At 36.8% G+C, this 17,286-nt stretch overlaps 1 protein-coding gene across 1 annotated transcript in view; it reads right to left on the minus strand.

Moving 5' to 3' along the window:
* The window catches only part of LOC107692754 (partitioning defective 3 homolog), a 444,353-nt gene that overhangs the window by 120,565 nt on the left and 306,502 nt on the right, over positions 1 to 17,286 (minus strand). Inside the window, exons 19-20 of the mRNA XM_016491924.1 lie at positions 15,788 to 16,030; positions 7,577 to 7,784 (exon numbers count right to left, since the gene is read on the minus strand). Of these exons, the coding sequence (XP_016347410.1) occupies positions 7,577 to 7,784; positions 15,788 to 16,030 (451 nt within the window). The remainder of the gene's footprint in view (positions 1 to 7,576; positions 7,785 to 15,787; positions 16,031 to 17,286) is intronic.

The raw sequence follows: 17,286 nt of genomic DNA on the forward strand, positions 1-17,286 counted from the left end.
GCTGGAAACCAGATGCAATGACATGATAGCTTCAAATGCAATTGCTCCTGGTGGTTCTGTGATGGGCAGCCAGCGGTGTCTGATCGCTTACATGAGGTTTGAACAGACGGGGTGAAGAGTGTGCCTCTCACTGCACCCGGAGCAGGACGCCCAACTTGGTCCTAACTTGGTTCACTTAGCTAAACCTCTCATTTCGAAATGCACAATGATGAGCAATCACTCCACGCATGGCATAATTCAAGCTTAATAAAAGCTTTTAAATTAAATTTCATTCATATTTAATGGGGATCTCTGTTATATCAATTACTTTATTTATTTTATTGGGTCCCCTAGAGCTCATCTTCTTCTCTGTGCACCCTGCTGTGAGCGGAGGCTGTTTGATTGGCAGGTGGATAATGGAATGGGGGGATAGAGGTGAGAATATCTCCCTCCGTGACCCCTGAAGGAAGCCTGTCGATGAATCCGTTCAGACCACCACGGCGAGGACTACTTTAAGAGAGATATGATATTTACACAGCCCTGTGTTAAGCCTACTGAGGGACAATCTCACTTCTTTTGTTTTAATTTCTTTTCATTTCAGGAGGTCATGACACAAACAACACCTCTGTCATATAGAGGAGACAGATGGGCGATATCATCCGAGGTGCTGGCATTTTGACAAGTGATCACTTTGCAATATCTCAAGTCCTCTGTGTCTCACTTCCTGTTCACTGTAACGCTCCTTAAAGGTGAAGTGGGCAATTATTTGACTATATTGCAGGAAACTATTAGAAGGCAGCTATGCCGAAATGACAATTCTGACAATACATAAATGCTGAGCAGACGCCTTTTTCTGCCGTAAAAGATTTTACTTAAATATTTTACTTTACTTAGTTTTTACTAGACAGTTTTTAAGTATTTTTGGTAAATTGTGATAAGTTTAAATAAATATGTAAAATGTTTGAATACTTGGTTTAATTTATCAACTTATTTTTTCGACTTAAATTTTAAGCAGAATATTGATTGAAGATATTGACCTTATTTAACCCCCTGGTGCTCTTCTGTCATTTTTTTTTTTTTTTGTATCTCATCAGAATAGTACAAAACTTGATAAACGTTTTTGCACTTGCTATGTGTGAACACACAAACAAAAATCATGGACATGACTCAAAAAGTTTAAATGGTACTGGAAAAAAAAAATAGATAAATATATACAGTATATATATATATATTAGGCCTGTCAATTTAACAAGTTCATTTGGTGTGATTAATAATGGAAAAAATAACATGTTAAAGTTATTAATTCATTTAGACACACCAGACCTGTATGTAACATTACATTACATATTATCCAGCAGACATACATGATACAGGAAGAAAAAATGGCTGGGTAATGAAGCCTATTAGAAAGCAGTTATGTACCTCTAAAATGCAAGATATGGAGGCAAAAAATGTACCTGAATGGGTTTTTTGTCTTATATTTATATGATGTGATTTAGTTTAGCAATATCACATGAGCAAGAGTGCTGTTTTCCCAAATGTCTGCACGATTACAAATGTGATATTGATTTTATACAGTTCAATAAACAATAAGTTAATATTGTGTTTATGTTTTTGTTCAATTTCACCAACAAAAATAGTTCCAAACAAAGCCATAGCAGAACCGATGTGCCTTTCTGAGCAACACACGGCGGTGATTCGTTACTGAATGAATCCACGGTTTTGAACGAAACGAGTCAATGATTCAATGACCCATTTAAAAAAGACTCACTTCATTTCTGAATGAATCAGCCATTTGAACGAATCAGTTGAATGAATGACTGAATGACTCACTCATTAAGACAATGACTTGCTGCCACCAACTGGCGATTTTAGTTTCAAATTTAGATTTTCACTTCATTAAAATAATAATAATTATAATAATAATATTTCAATATTCATTTTTAAAAATCCATTAATGCCCGTTCAAAACCCATTAATCGCATAGCATTATTTATGTAATTCTAACTGCAGTGTAAATGCATTCATGCCACCCCTGAAGAATCTGTGTAAATATAATTAAATGCCACTTCCCTTGTAGTCTTAAAAGTTTGTGATAACAATGATGAATCCAAATATTTCTTTCTAAATCTACTTTTTCATAATGTCTATTCAATGCTTTTTCATTTAACACTATAATGACTAAATTATCTATCAGGGGTAATTTCTCCTTACAAATTGACAATTCATTTGTGATTAATTTTATTAATTAATTGGCACATCGTGTAATAACTGGATTTTTAAAAAATGTAATCGCTTGACAGCCCTAATTTTAATATTAAATATATTTATTTTTTATATTATTAATAATGTCATATTAATTTATATATGAATATAAAATATATTCACTTGAGTTTGGAATAATATGAGGGTGAATAAATGATGGAGTGAGCTGTCCCTTCAATGTCACACACAGATCAGGTGCAGTGATCCGACTGATATGCTAACAGGTCCACATTAACAGGCCTTATACGGTTAGGAGCTGATGTTAAAGGCCATGTCAAGAGAATGCCAGACACATTTATGGTGCATGTATGATAAAGGTTGTAGGACAGGCGAAGATGAGTGGCATCTACCCCCTTTTCAGGTCATTTATTGAATGCTTGCTTGCATGTCACAGTTCATAGCTGATGACCAATTCATTCAATCCATGTGCAGTCAGTATGACATCTAACACCCATAGATATACAGTCACCTCGTGCACCAAGTGCTCTGAAGTAAGGCTTACATCGAGAGCTGCCATTAAGCTAATAACATCAAGCATGCTGCTGTCAGACTGCTCAGCTGTTCTGGTGGTTGCTACGGCAATAGTATGCGGTTGTTATGGTGTTCTGGGTGGTTACCCATTGGCCCAAATCAAAACAGTTCACCTTTAAATCTTTTAAGTATTCTGGTTCTGGTCTCTAGAAATAAAAAAAACCCTAAGTATAATAATAATAATAATAATAATAATAATAATACAGACAAATATGGGGAATTAAGTTTTTTTAATCAAATGATTTCAAGGAACTTTTATTTAGCTAGTGACTTCAACACTTTTAGCAAATTAATTGCAGACCCTTTTTGACAAGTGAAACAAACAAATAAATATATAAATAATTGAATTTATTAACATGTAAGCAAGTTCTATAACTTATAACAAATAAATAAACAAACAAACAAACAAATAAAAAAATAGCAATGATATGGTGAATGAAGTAAATTCAATTTTTTTTTTTATTAATTTTCAAACCTTTATTGAGAATGAATTCTAGAAAACTTTTGACAAGTGAAATAAATCAACAAACAAATAAAAAAAAAACTGATATGGTGAATTAAGTCAATTCTAATACTTTTTTAATTAAATGAATTTTTGCACCTTTATTAAGAGTGAATTCTATAACACAAATTTGACAACTAAAACAAACAAACAAACAAATGCATAAATATGGCGAATTAAGTCAATTCTTGAACTTCTTAATCAAATTAAATTAGCACCTATTTGAGAATGTATTCTAGAACCTTAGGGACAGGGACACATTTTAGGGACAAAAATCAGGGACAAACTTTTACGTACGTATGTATGTATTTATTTATTTAAAATGAATTCTACAACCTTTATTTAGTGAGTGAATTCTAGAACCATTTTGTCCATTGTGCTGCCTCCACTTGCTTGGCCATTCATTCAGCTGTTTAGTATTTCTGGATTTGTGATTTCTCTCTTGCTCTTCGTTGAGCACCTCATCTCTCTCTTCCTCCCTCTGTCTTTCAGCTCTGATTTTAATGCTCTTTCAATCAGTGTGTCCATTAAGCGCAGAGCTCATCAGTGCACGTTTACTCACGCATGCAGATGAGCTCCTATTGCAGTGTATTGCAAACGCCTCAGAGTCCGCCTTGGGTGTGTGTGTGTGTGTGTGTGATCTCCTCAGTGATGGGAGTTTCTAATGGCTCTCAGAGGAGGGGTAGATGTAATGAGAGTGAAGGAGGACGCTTCTGTGCTGCGCGAGTGTCTCCACTGGGGTCCAGACCTGCGTTTCAGTTCTTAATGAACATTCACAAGCCTTCCCACTCCCTCACTAAACGCATATACATTTTCAACTCTGACTCCTCTGCTATTGAGTTAATTTGACCTCCTTCCATCTATAATTGTTGGTGGGTTTGCTAAGTAGACAGTATAGCTCTATTGCTCCTACTAGGGTTACGGCTTTGAACATAGCCATACCCTTATGTATTAAACTTCGACATGTCACTTGTTAGCTTGTTATGGAAAACTGCAAAACTGATTTACGATTTTCTCTTAGTGATTGATTTAAAAAAAAAAAAAAAAAAGAGTGCATTGACAGAGAGACCTGGGCCATATCTAGACACTAGAATAAGGACAAAATTGACCACAATTGTGAAATATGACAGAACAGATTGTGTGGACGATGTAAATACAGCTGTTTTCAAAGCAAATGTTTAATTCTTACATTAGTCTACAGCTTTTTTTTTACTTATAACTTCCCCTAGAATCAGAAATTGATGAAATTTGGCATGTCTCCTCACATGGCCTTGGCATCTATGTGTAACAAGTTTTGTGGTCTTTGGATTTTGCGTTAACAGGATACAGGCCAATGTATTCATTATGTGCAACACCTGAAAATTTTATTGGCTTAAATCTGTGATTTAACAAATCAAAATTCTTTTGACAACTTTTTGTCAAGGTTGTCGCTAGATGATACACGCCAGTTTCATGCAAGTTGGATGAACAGCTGGGAAAGACTTCAACAATTGAGCCCATATGGTTCTTGAGAAAAACATAAATATATAACTTTTCACAGAGCTGCCCTGTTGGCAACACCCAAAAATGGTACACAACCTCTTCTGGACACTTTTAGGATACAAAAGAATAATAAAAACAAAAAGAATAATAATAATAAGAAGAAAACCAGCGAAATCGTTCCATGAGCCAAGAGCAGGGGTTGTGAAAGCTGCCAGCAGTGTGTGATAACAAACACCTGAAGCTCATTCTGCCTCATCACTAAAGCTGTAAATTCAAAACAGCTCCTCTCCATGGGGAGGCCAGCATGCACTAAGCATGGACCAGGTGTTCTCAAGGTCTCCGTACGACACGAGTCTGAACAGCCTGAGCAAGATGAGCACATCACAACCTTGGGTGAGCTCCAGCAATGTCCAGCATTATAGCATGTATACCATGTGCTTCAGCTCTAAAGCGATGAATAGAGGACGTGGTTGGGGAAGTTACGGTTGAATCAACATCTAGCACTGACTGGTTGGGAACATTACCTTCAAAAGTCCTGCGGTGTTCTGTATTTTTAGAAATTTGTCTACAAATATTTTATCACTACAAATAGGGCTGCACGATTAATCGAATGCGATTGTCATGCGCATTTTGATAGTAATGCCAGTTCTGTAATCAGCAGAAAATTATCATCACGGGCTTTCAGATTGTCGAATCGTGATCTCGATTCCATTTCGATTGATCGTGCAGCCCTAACTACATATAACATCTACAACAGTACTGCACACTTTTTAAAACTACAATACCCATCATACTCAGACATACAACTCCTATACAGGTGCGGTCACATTAGCGGAATTTCAGCAACATTTCGTGGGGAAAAAAGTTCATTGTCAATAGCATTGAGATGCATGACCAACTTGAACACAAACAAAATCTGTGTGGTGAAATCTTTCGCTCCCACACAAAACTCCCAATTGTAGGAATTCGTATTCGTATTTCGTCCACAAAATTTTGCTGAGCAACAGTAAATGTGACCATAGTTGTGCAATGTTTTTTTTTTCTTCCAAAATGCACATGGGAGATGGGATTTGTGTTTTTCAGTAAATAAATTAAATAGAAAAGTAATGCAAATACATGTTGCAGTTTATTGTGAATGATTCATCCATGTATGGTCTGGTGATGTATGCCAGACTTCTCCAATCATTTAGTCCACTCAAACTGTGCACCTCTACAATCGTCCACAAGCTCACATTCATTTTTGAGTGAAATGCCATTGTTGATGGCAGCATTGAATCTTCGCCACTCAATCCGTCAGCTAAAATGAAACTGATACTAAAACCACCAGCAGGTGGTTGCAAATCATTGAATCAATTAGACAAACGATTCATTCAAAGCGGCTGATTCATTTAGGTACAAAGCAAGTGGCTGAGTGAGTCGTCAAGTCAATCCATAGACCGATTCGTTCCAAAACTTGGATTCATTTAGTAACGAAACTGGAAATGTTGTTCAGAGTGTGCAGTGGCTCTACTGTTTTGAACTGTTTTGTTGGCAAACTTTTGCGCTCTTGCTCGTGTGGTATTGCTTATTAATATTTATAAGCATATTTCGCATTTTTTCATTCATTTTGATGGCATTTTTGCCTCGATGGATGTAACTAATTTCCCACCCTACATACTTCTCTCTTTCTCTATTCACTCAAAATATTCGTCACAATACTGGAAGAAAAACAAATACAGTACTTCCATTAAATTTAATCTCTGACAATTTAACAAGTAATGAAAGTATGCACATAACACGTGTTAATCGTAATGCTACGCCAACAATTGTGCCAATCCCCACTACTAAACGCTGATTAAAATTAATGCAGAAGTCCTCACGCTCCTATTCCTAATTAATTAATCAAATTCAGCTCAAAACACAGGCCACAACCTAACATGTCATTAGGCCTAGTAATTGTCCATCACACTCATTCTACAGGACAAAAGAGTGCTGGAGTATGAATCCAGGGGCACTAAAACTAACCCTTAAGTGCTCCTGAAACATGACCTGGAAACAACTAATCCCATTACGCTAATCCGCCTCAAAACAACTTATTGTGAAGATAAGAGTGTGGATAATTTATGCGGGATTCAAATGAGCACCAAATCAGAATAATTAATGGAGGCCGCGGCTTAATTAGCCTGGCATTGGGAAACGCTTACTGCGTCCTCAACCAAACAGATGCACGACCCGCTATTTCAAAGAGCCCAGAGGGGCAGGAGACCAGGAAAACACCTTTTCATGATAGCAGCTCCCAAAAGTGTGTTATCTGTACATGTCTCGTCCCTCTGGAGGAGCCGAGTAAATGTTAATCCTCCGTATGGATTTATTTTAGAAATTAACCGATTCCGCATTTGCTTCAACCTCTTTGTAGGGTGAAGTTGGTTGGTGAAATTTTGCAAATCAGTCACAGTTGGGGTGACATTTAACTAGGCAACAAAGCTGTTTACAGGAACATAAAAGCTACACGTTTGCTGCCTTACACATTAATGTATTTATTTCAGAAATGTTACAATCCAGCAATTACCAATGATGAATATAAGCAGGAAACCTATGCATTGATGAATAAAACATTCCCTTATTAAAAATAACCTCCATCAAAACTGCATCTGGCATCAACAAACCATAGCAAGAGTGTGTGTCAAGGTAAAAAAAAATAAAATAAATAAATAAAATAAAATATATCAAGGCAAGGTCTTCCTATTAGTAGCCTACCAGGGACTCCCAAATACTCAATACATTATGTTAACTCTAGCTGAATAAAGTGATTTGAGCACATAAGGCCGTTCACCCTACCTGAACATGTCACCCAGGCCCTTCAGCACGCCTTTCTTGGCTTTGCGCTTGTCTTTCTTGTCCTTCCCTCCTCGCTCCTTCTTCTTGTCATCTTTGGTGCGTCCTCCATTCAGCTGTTTCTCTGTGTTGGAGGGTGGGAGGGAGAGATCTGTGGCTCTGGAAATGGAGTCGCGGCCTGATCGGGAACTCTCCTCTGTATCTTCTTCCACTGAGATGGAGGAGAAAACAGGAGAGATAGATAAACATGAACGCTGAAGTCAGACTATGTGTAAGTCACAGCAAGCTCTTAAGAAAGAGCAACACTTAGTCACACAGGGTTAGGTTTGCCAAATAAAACCTTTCCACCAAAACCAAAACACTAGCATCCACTAAAAACACACTATCAACCACCCGTAACCACATAGCAATGCCCTGGCTATTTGCTGGTTAAATAAAATAATAATAATGACGATAATGATGATGATAATAATAATAATAATAATAATAATTATTATTATTATTAAGGTGGTTGTTTTGTCAGGCAAATATCACTAACATTTACACTAACATTTTCAATCAAATAATATAATAAAATAAAATATCTAGTGATTTATTTAACAGTAATTCAACTGAAACCACAGTTTCAGTCAATTTCATATTTTAATAATAATAATAATAATATTAATAATAATAATAATAATAATAATAATAATAATGGTAATAATAATAGTAATAATGAGGTTGAGAAGTTTCTTTGAGAAGGAATTCAGGCTAATGTAGTGTCTAAAAGCAGAAACCCTCACAGTTCTGACTTCTATAAACATTGTCTTAATGAAACTTCTTAATGAGACCTTGTCTTCAAGTCCAACCATATCTAACAGAGGCTTGTGAGCTCCTCATCTTGCCTCAATCTCTTTTAATTTTTCCTTGGCGAGTTTTTCCTCAGAGGTTACTAAATCTGAAGGAACCCCATTATCTTTTTGCTTCTAGAGGTTCACATCTTCCCACCACAGTTCGGCTGTCTCAAAATCGGTTACCCAGGAGCAGTGCAGGAAGCCTATTAGCGTTATTCCTCACTGACCCAATAAAACTAACAGAGAAAGTGAACTTCAAAGTTCAAAAGGCTAAAGTGCACCAGAAGAGGCCTGTCTTCTGTTCACCTCACCACTCTGAATGAAGTATCTGCAGTACCACAGCATTTATTTGTTTTGACCAACGATTACTGTATAAGCATTTCTCCTGCTGAAGCGAGGTCTAGACATCATGCAGTCAGAATATAGAAACTCTGGAGTTCGACTGTATCCTTTGGTTGTGTGGAAAAGAGTAGCCTGAATGTGAAGTGTTGCAGGTGATGCATTACAAGTAACGTACGTAAGTTACGTAATCAGATTACTTTTTTCAAGTAACTAGTAACACATTACTTTTTAATTTACAAGAAAATATCTGTTACTTTTTCAAATAAGTAACGCCAGTTACTTTGTTTTCCCATTTATTGACTGCTGCTCTCCTGTCCGCATATTGAGAGAAATCAGGAGTGAGTGCAGAGGCGTTGTGTGCGCTGTGTGAACACGATGCTTAGTGTAGATCTAGACTAAATGAGCATGCGTTTGCTCATCTCACAAAAACAGACTCAGTATTCCTCAAAGTGAATAAAGACAGTGAAATGCAAACTCAGAATATGACGCAAACCTGCAATAATTAAATATGTTAAATAACACACATATACTTTGTGTTTAATCCCAGTTTATTAACCAATATCTTTGCCGCTGACCTTTGATGATTCAATTCAGCCATAATAATAAGCAAAAATTACCTTAAATAACCATAACATTTGCATTTCATTTGTTTTGTTTTTTTATTGCTGAAGAGTGCTGAACTTTCTTCTCCTGCGTCCTGTTCTTCATGTAATCCAGAATAGCAGCACAGCTGAAAGGTTTGTTTGAGCTGCGCCCTCTACTGTACAGATCTGAATTTACATTTCCTTCAGCCTGAGGTGCATTCATTTCACTTTTGGTGTGAAAGGGCTCTTGCATTTGCCAAAAATATAACTTTTTTATATTAAGAACAAACAAGCAAGCCCAGGCCAGATGAGAAAAAGTAACGCAAAAGTAATGTAACACATTACTTTCCATAAAAAGTAACTTCGTAACACAATTAGTTGCTTTTTTAGGGAGTAACGCAATATTGCAAATCATTACTTTTAAAAGTTACTTTCCCCAACACTGCTGAATGTGTACCACATTTTGTGTTTGCGATCATTCCAGAAAGAATTGCTTTGCTAACAGGGTTTTTTTTATCACGTCACCACACTATTAAAATATTTACTTTTCATCTCTTTCGAGAGCACTCTTAACATCTGATAGCCTATGAATTTTGTAACGCTGATTTTATGGATTCCAGTCAATGGGATGATGTATTTCATTAATGATATATTAATGCAAGTACTTTGATGCAGTTTTGGAAAAGCGAGCGACTGTTAGTGGGAACATTTTATTTTCAAGTATCGTTAGCAATGCTAATTCATCCTCCACCACCTATCTTCGTGATATGTGATATTCGTGATATATCAGTATAATCATAAGGGACCGCAGCTGGCTGATATTGCTCATTTGCATTTCAGCAAGCGTCTGATTACAGCTACTGTCTCCATTCCTGATGGTCTGGATGTGATTAATTCGTCACTAATTGTAAGTTTAAAAACGCTCAGAAAGGAGAAAAAAATTAGAAGGCACTAAAAGCAAAGTGCTTTTGAATAGAGCCACGTAATGGCAGAGATGTGGCGCTGGAGACAGATGCCTGTGTGATTACAGCTTATTAATAACCAACAAATCTCTGACGTGAGTGAGAACTCTGATGGCTGGAGGAAAGGCCTCATGAAAGCGAGAGAGCATCACGGATATTTCGCCATGCTCAGACGAGTGGTTTAATGCTAGTGAGGGGAAGAGGGTGGGTACTCGTTTCTATTGTTTTATTCACTAGTGCAATTCGCTATCAGTGTTTTCTGTCATTCTGCCATCTACTGAAACAATATCCAAATGGATCAGCATAAGACAAGGAGAGTGTGTGAAATCAGTGCATTAAACAATTATGTGTCACACCCCTGTGGACTGTCGCTTGTGGTTTCTCCCTCTGTGTCCTTATTTGGTTGTTCCTGTCCTCATTATCAGTTAATCACCTTATTGTGCTCACCTGTCTGCCCCTCGTTATCCACCCTATATTAGTTCCTGCCTCTTGTAGTCTAGTTGGTCGGTTATTGCCAATGTCAATGTTCCTGTCAATGTGAATGTTACCCTTTGCGTGTGCTCCTACTCTGTTTTGGATGTTACCCTGTTGTGGATTAATTAAAGTGTTGTTGTATCCTTCATCTTCGTCGTCCTGCCTGTTCTCTAGCACAGCATAACCGTGACATTATGGAATTCTTTTCTTGCCTTTTTTTTTAATAAATCCAAACCTTTCTGAGCTCAGGAGATGATAATAACGCTAATGAGGTTTAGTTGGATATCATTTATCTCTCTTTTTTTTTTTTCTCACCGGGTGCTTATCGGATGGCTGAGAGCAAAGGCGTCCAAGCTCATTTCTACACCTTCTAATGCTGTCTCAGAGAGCGCGTCTGATGGAAATGATTTTGGACAGTCTGAGCATCAACAAAAGTTCAAAAATTTCAATCTGGCCTTGAGAAAGATGGGATCTCAGGAGATGAAATGGAAAATAATAATCATTGTTGGGGAAAATGTAATCAGATTACTTTTTCAAGTAACTAGTAAAGTAATACGTTACTTTTAAATTTACAAGAAAATATCTGAGTTACTTTTTCAAGTAAGTAACACCAGTTATTGTTATTAGTAAGCAATGCAATTAGTTATTTTATAGATAAACAATGTTTATAGTACATTTTAGACATTCTACTAGCTTTAAAAACTTTAGGTTCTTTAAGTCATGTCAGAAAGATTGAATTTACGAGTTAAAAGCACATGATGGCCACCACAAAGTCATAATTACAAGTGGACATTTCTTTGAACTTTCATTAACCCACAACTTTCTGAGATGTCAATGTTAATAAAACATTACTAACTATTAATAAGCAGCAACTTAGGAGTTTATTGAGGCAAAACTCATAGTCATAGTTAGTTAATAGTGAGAATTGGACCTTAAAATAAAGTGTGACCAACTAATCGATTTACAGAACCTTCATAAACTGCATAAAAACAAAAAAGCAAAAACACACTGATGTAGAAAGTTAAAGAGAGGTAGTTGACATGCAATTGCAAAGTTACTTATAGTTAGTAAAATGTCTAAAGTGGACTATCGAGATAAAGTGTATCCAATAACACAGGGAAGAATGCATTGGACAGGGCTCTTCTCATTTATAAACATCCCAATTAACTTGAAAAAGAAGATTCATGCCTATAGAGTCGCAGTCAATACAGCAGCGACTTCACAGATCAATGGTGTTTTCATTAAAACGGTTATCACAGTAAGTTACGGTTCTGCTAATTGTTGACTGAAATGTAAAAAGAAATGAATTGCGGTAATTAACGGCAAATTTCAGCTACACAGGACTGAGTGGTAAATGTTTTGACACCGCAATCAAAAGGCATCATTAGTCGTCTCCTTTTGACGTGCCACGGTATTCATTTCTTCTTTAGAACGCTGATCACTTCTAATGGAGTCTTGAAATTGCCACTCTGGATTTTTCCCGGTGGGAAAAAGAGCCGAGCGCATTTAAGTCTGATATTTAAAAAAAAACATAAAACACAATGAAACACAGCCCAACTCATTTTCCCTGCTGGATATCTCCCAGTGACACATTTTTCCTCGGGTGATGCCAAATTCACATGCTATGTAAATAAAAGTGTGTGGAAAGAAAAAGCCTGCCCTTATCTGTCAACTTTTGACCATTAACCTCGGTGACAGGCTCAGGCAGGTTCCTCTTATCTAAATTGAAAAACAGAGTTATTTGAATATTGGATGGCGAGAAATGCAATATGTTTCTACGGCGGGATCTCACGCATTTGCCCTCTATTCCTCTGCCGAAGTGATAAGACAGTATTCAGCTCAATGTGGACACAGCTTACAAGAACAAAGTGATTGAGGCAAATAATTTGACTCTTTTGAAAAAAATAAATTCTGCTTGGTTTTAATGGAATCTTTTAATGGAGAACAAAGGGATGGAGTGAATTTTCCCCCTGGCAAGTGTTATTAGCTAGACAGGTCTGTCGGACAGACTTCATAAACTCATTCTAACACGACTCTGGGTTCGAACTGTTTTCTATGTGAATATCTGTTAAAATGTAATTTATTTCTGTGATCAAAGCTGAATTTTCAGCATCATTACTCCAGTCTTCAGTGTCACATGATCCTTCAGAAATCATTCTAATAATGCTGTTATGCAGTCTAATATTAATGTTAAAACATTTTTAAAAACGTTCTTATTTTTCAGTATTCTTTGATGAATAGAAAGGTTCAGAAGAACAGCATTTATTTGAAAATCTTTTGTAATGTTATAAATGTTTTACTGTCAACTTCTGATCAATTTAATTAATATTTTCTGAATAAAACCATTAATTTCCATTTAACACACACACACGCACTTGAATGGTAGTTTCTGCATAAAAATGAAGTAGCATAAGTATTTTCAACATTGATAATAATCAGAAATGTTTCTTGAGCAGCAAATCAGCATATTAGAATGATTTCTGAAGATCATGTGACACTGAAGACTGGAGTAATGATACTGAAAATTCAGCTTTGATCACAGAAATAAATTACAGTTTAACAGAGATTCACATAGAAAACAGTTATTTTAAATTGCAATAATATTTAAAAAATATTACTGTTTTTACTGTATTTTAGAGCACATAAATTCAGCCTTGATGAGCAGACGAGGCTTCAATAAAAAACATTTAAAAATCATAATGTTTACAACCTTTGACAAGTACTGTATATATATATATATATTATTAATCTGATTCCTTACTTATTATGCCACAAAAAAAACACCTTCAGTGCAGGAAACTGTGGCACTGAAACATTTTAAAATGGGTCAATAAATTAAACAATCTAAAATATGAAAAGAATACAAATTGCAGCTGCAAGCAATCAATGAACCGTAAAAATGAACCCAAACGCATTTAGTAAATCACTGAGTCTGCAAGCATTGAGAAATATCCCTTTAAAACCCAGGTCCCATTAGAGAAAAATGCCCAGCGAGGATGTCTGGAAATGCATTTGGTCATGGACGAAATGAATAGTGAAAGTTATACACATGCTCATTGGCTGTTTATTTCCTTTCTGGGCTTTGAGGGAAGGCCTGACCTACTTACAGCAGGAGGATCTCTTCTGCTAGTCTAATCTTCAGAACAGCACAAGACGTCCTCGTGAGACCCGCTGCCTTGTTTCTCTACTGAGAGCCGTCTATAAAGTGAACCTCATTTGGCGGGCGACTCATAATATTCTGGGCCAGTCATTGTGTGAGACAACTGATGAAATTGGCATTGATATTGTGTCAGATCGCCTTTACTGTGCCTGTGCAATTATGGTAATAGCTGTGATTACATTACATTGCAATTTTCAATATAAAGAGAAAACAGGAGGTTAAGAAAGTAGATGATGATGCACTGGCTGGACTAAATAATGATCAAACTAGACTGCTAATGTTTACAAACATGATGTGCCATTTATGTGCTGTTTTCTGGACTAAGAGTAACACAATGCTTTTAGTCGTAATCTGTGTGTGTGTTTAATGCATACGTTAACCTCCCTTTACGTCAAAAGTAGGCTAGGTAGTAACTCAAGCACACTGGTACAACCGGCCCCTAGCTCATTTTGAGATATATATAAAAAAAAAGACTCACAGGTCAGTGAATGATTCTCATTCAAACTGGTAATGCAAAAGTGAATTTGAAGATCATCAATTATTTTGACTGACTCATTAAAAGAAAGAAAAAAGATTAATAATTTGACAAATCAGCTCTCGCCATGTTTATCGTTGCACACAGGAATCACTGGCGCACACTCTAATGAGACCGAGATTATGTTGCCATGCAGCTTCTAGTGGTTGCTAGGGTGTTACCAGAGTATTGTCAGTGGTTGCTAGAGTAATCTGAGCGGTTTCTTACTGGGCCAAGTACAGACCATTGCTGCATCCCAGTTCGCCTACTTATACAATATTCTAAAAGTATTTACTCTTTTTGTGAAGAAAAAGTACAGACTTTTGAGTGTGTAGCAGAATAGTGGGCAGCCTGACAATCTTCTTGTCACAATTAAAATCCTCCACATTTTAGTTAATTTAATTTCATACCATATAGGAGAGAAATGAAGAGGCACGTTGATCTGCCAGTCACGTGTCTTTCATGCTGAGAACTCTCTTCATGTGTTTGCAAAATGATGCATTTAAAAGTGAATGACCAAATGTATCTTTATGAAAGTTTGCAATGCTGCTGCAGATGAAATATAATGTGGGTAACATTATTATTATTATTTTTTCATCAGATTAGATATTGTTGCAAACACTTTATCTTAAGGGTATGTTTACACGACAATGACGTACTAAAAACGGAAACGTTTTTGAAAAGTTTTGCATACAGACGACAACGTTGATCTGCGAAAACGACAAAAAAAAAACTGTATTATGCGTGCCAGGCCAGTAGATGTCGATGGCACTTTGTAAAGATAATCTACGTGTCTGTGCACATTCCTACCGACTAAACACGTAATGCGCATCAAGTCACCACTTTCACAAATTCACATTTTTGTAGTTTACACAGAAACGAAAATGGCATCGTTTTCAAAAACGTGCACTATGAAACCCGTTTTCAAAAGTTTGCGTTTTCAGGCCCCCAAAAACGCATTGTTGTGCAAATGAACGACCAAAATGCATAAAACGTTTTACATTTTTAGGTGAAAATAGTGTCGTTTAACGGACCCTAAACCTCTGTACTTATCCGCTGGTCTCGCATGTCTGCCATGTTTGTAGTTTTTTAACACTTTTTATCAGTGTTCGTAGTTTTAATCAAATCCGCTTCCATTGCGCAATGGGTTGTGGACAATATTACTTCGAGCTTTCAATAGTAAACCATCCGGGATATTCATTTCAACATACTACAGTCTGGGACACACTAATGTCGAATACTATTTAGGATGGATAGAATGTGAATTGGGACACAACTCATGATATCCTAGTCCCTAGATACGATTCAAATCTCTCACATGATTTTTCTCCCCAATACTTACGTGTATCCATGCCCTCGTCATCTTCATCGGGGTTGACCACGGTCACACCAGGCTTGTCGTAAGACTTGTCGATGGCCGCCCTGAAGCTCTCATTGCAGCCCCGCCCCCTGATGATTCTGGGGCGTGGCCTGTGGAACGAGACGTCTCCGTTGTGCGTCGCCTCGGCAACAGCCATCTGGAGGCTCTCCAAGGAACTCGACTTCTTCAAACCCAACGACGGTCCCACATCTCGTGTGGAGTTGCCTTGTGGTGGAGAAAGAGAGAGAGTAAAAAAAACATGCCAGAAAGAGAAGAAAAAAGATGCTGTCTATCGTTTTTCCTCAATAAATCCTTCTCTCCTAATTCACTTCTAGAATTCACATCCCTCACTGAAGACAAATGTGCAACCCCGATGGTTGTGTTTATCTGCAGATGGAAGGAGAAAACAGTGTGCTAAAATAATATGGAATATAAATGGCTCCACTGGATGCAAAGTGAGGTGTCAGATAGATTATCCGTCTTGCATCCGTCACATTTTTAACTCTTGAGGTCATTGTTGCCTCTTTTTCCCCAATGTGTATGTGTAAGTGTGCGAGGGAAAGAGCGCATAACTTCTTTCTGTAGTTTAAGGCATTGATGGATGGCCCATATATGAGGCCCATTATCTTCCCTGTGTGGTCGTGGGAGGAGGTGGAGGAGAGAATGTGGAGAACAAGAGGGAGGAAGAGCAAAAGCTTGTAGACTGAACACGCTTTGAGACTCGGCCCGTTCACATCAAGCAGCGAGTCCTAGCAGAAACTCCCTCAACTCGTCTGCTTAATGACCTTTTTGTGCATTTAATCCACTTGTTTCTCATTAAGGGTTCCTTACAAAGACACAGTAGGCCCACACTTCAAACACGCGCCAGCACGGAGACAACATTAATCCTGCTTATGAAATCCTGTAGAAAAGACCTCAATGGAAGCCGATGGGCTTGGCTGCGCGGGTTAGGGATTTGCATTTGTCTGTGCAGAGTACAAAATGAATGCTAAATGAGAGTAAAAAGTGGAGAGTAAAACAATAGTCTCTTTTCCTTTGAACTGGAATATAACGTGGTTTAAATTGAACTGTATGTATGTATGTACAGTATGTATGTGTGTATATATATATATATATATATATATAATCAGTGGGATGCGATTAATCGCGATTAATCGTTTTACAGCACTAATATATATATACATACATACATATTCTTTCTGTGTATTTATTTTAAAATTTATTTAGTTTCCTTTTTTCTTCCTTTCTTTTATTTTAAAAGGACAATTTGGTCTAAAAATAACTAAAATTTATCATTTGTTTTTGAAAGAAGTCTCACCAAGGCTGCATTTATTTGATCAAAAATACAGTAAATTCACCAATATTGTGATATATTATTAAAAATATTGAAAAATTGTTTTCTGTGTATATAGTCTTCAGTGTCACATGATCCTTCAGAAATCATTCTAATATGCTGATTTGCTGCTAAAGAAACATTTCTG

The sequence above is a fragment of the Sinocyclocheilus anshuiensis genome, unplaced genomic scaffold, assembly GCF_001515605.1.
Source record: "Sinocyclocheilus anshuiensis isolate Anshui unplaced genomic scaffold, SAMN03320099.WGS_v1.1 scaffold762, whole genome shotgun sequence".
In the NCBI taxonomy this organism is placed as follows: Eukaryota; Metazoa; Chordata; class Actinopteri; order Cypriniformes; family Cyprinidae; genus Sinocyclocheilus; species Sinocyclocheilus anshuiensis.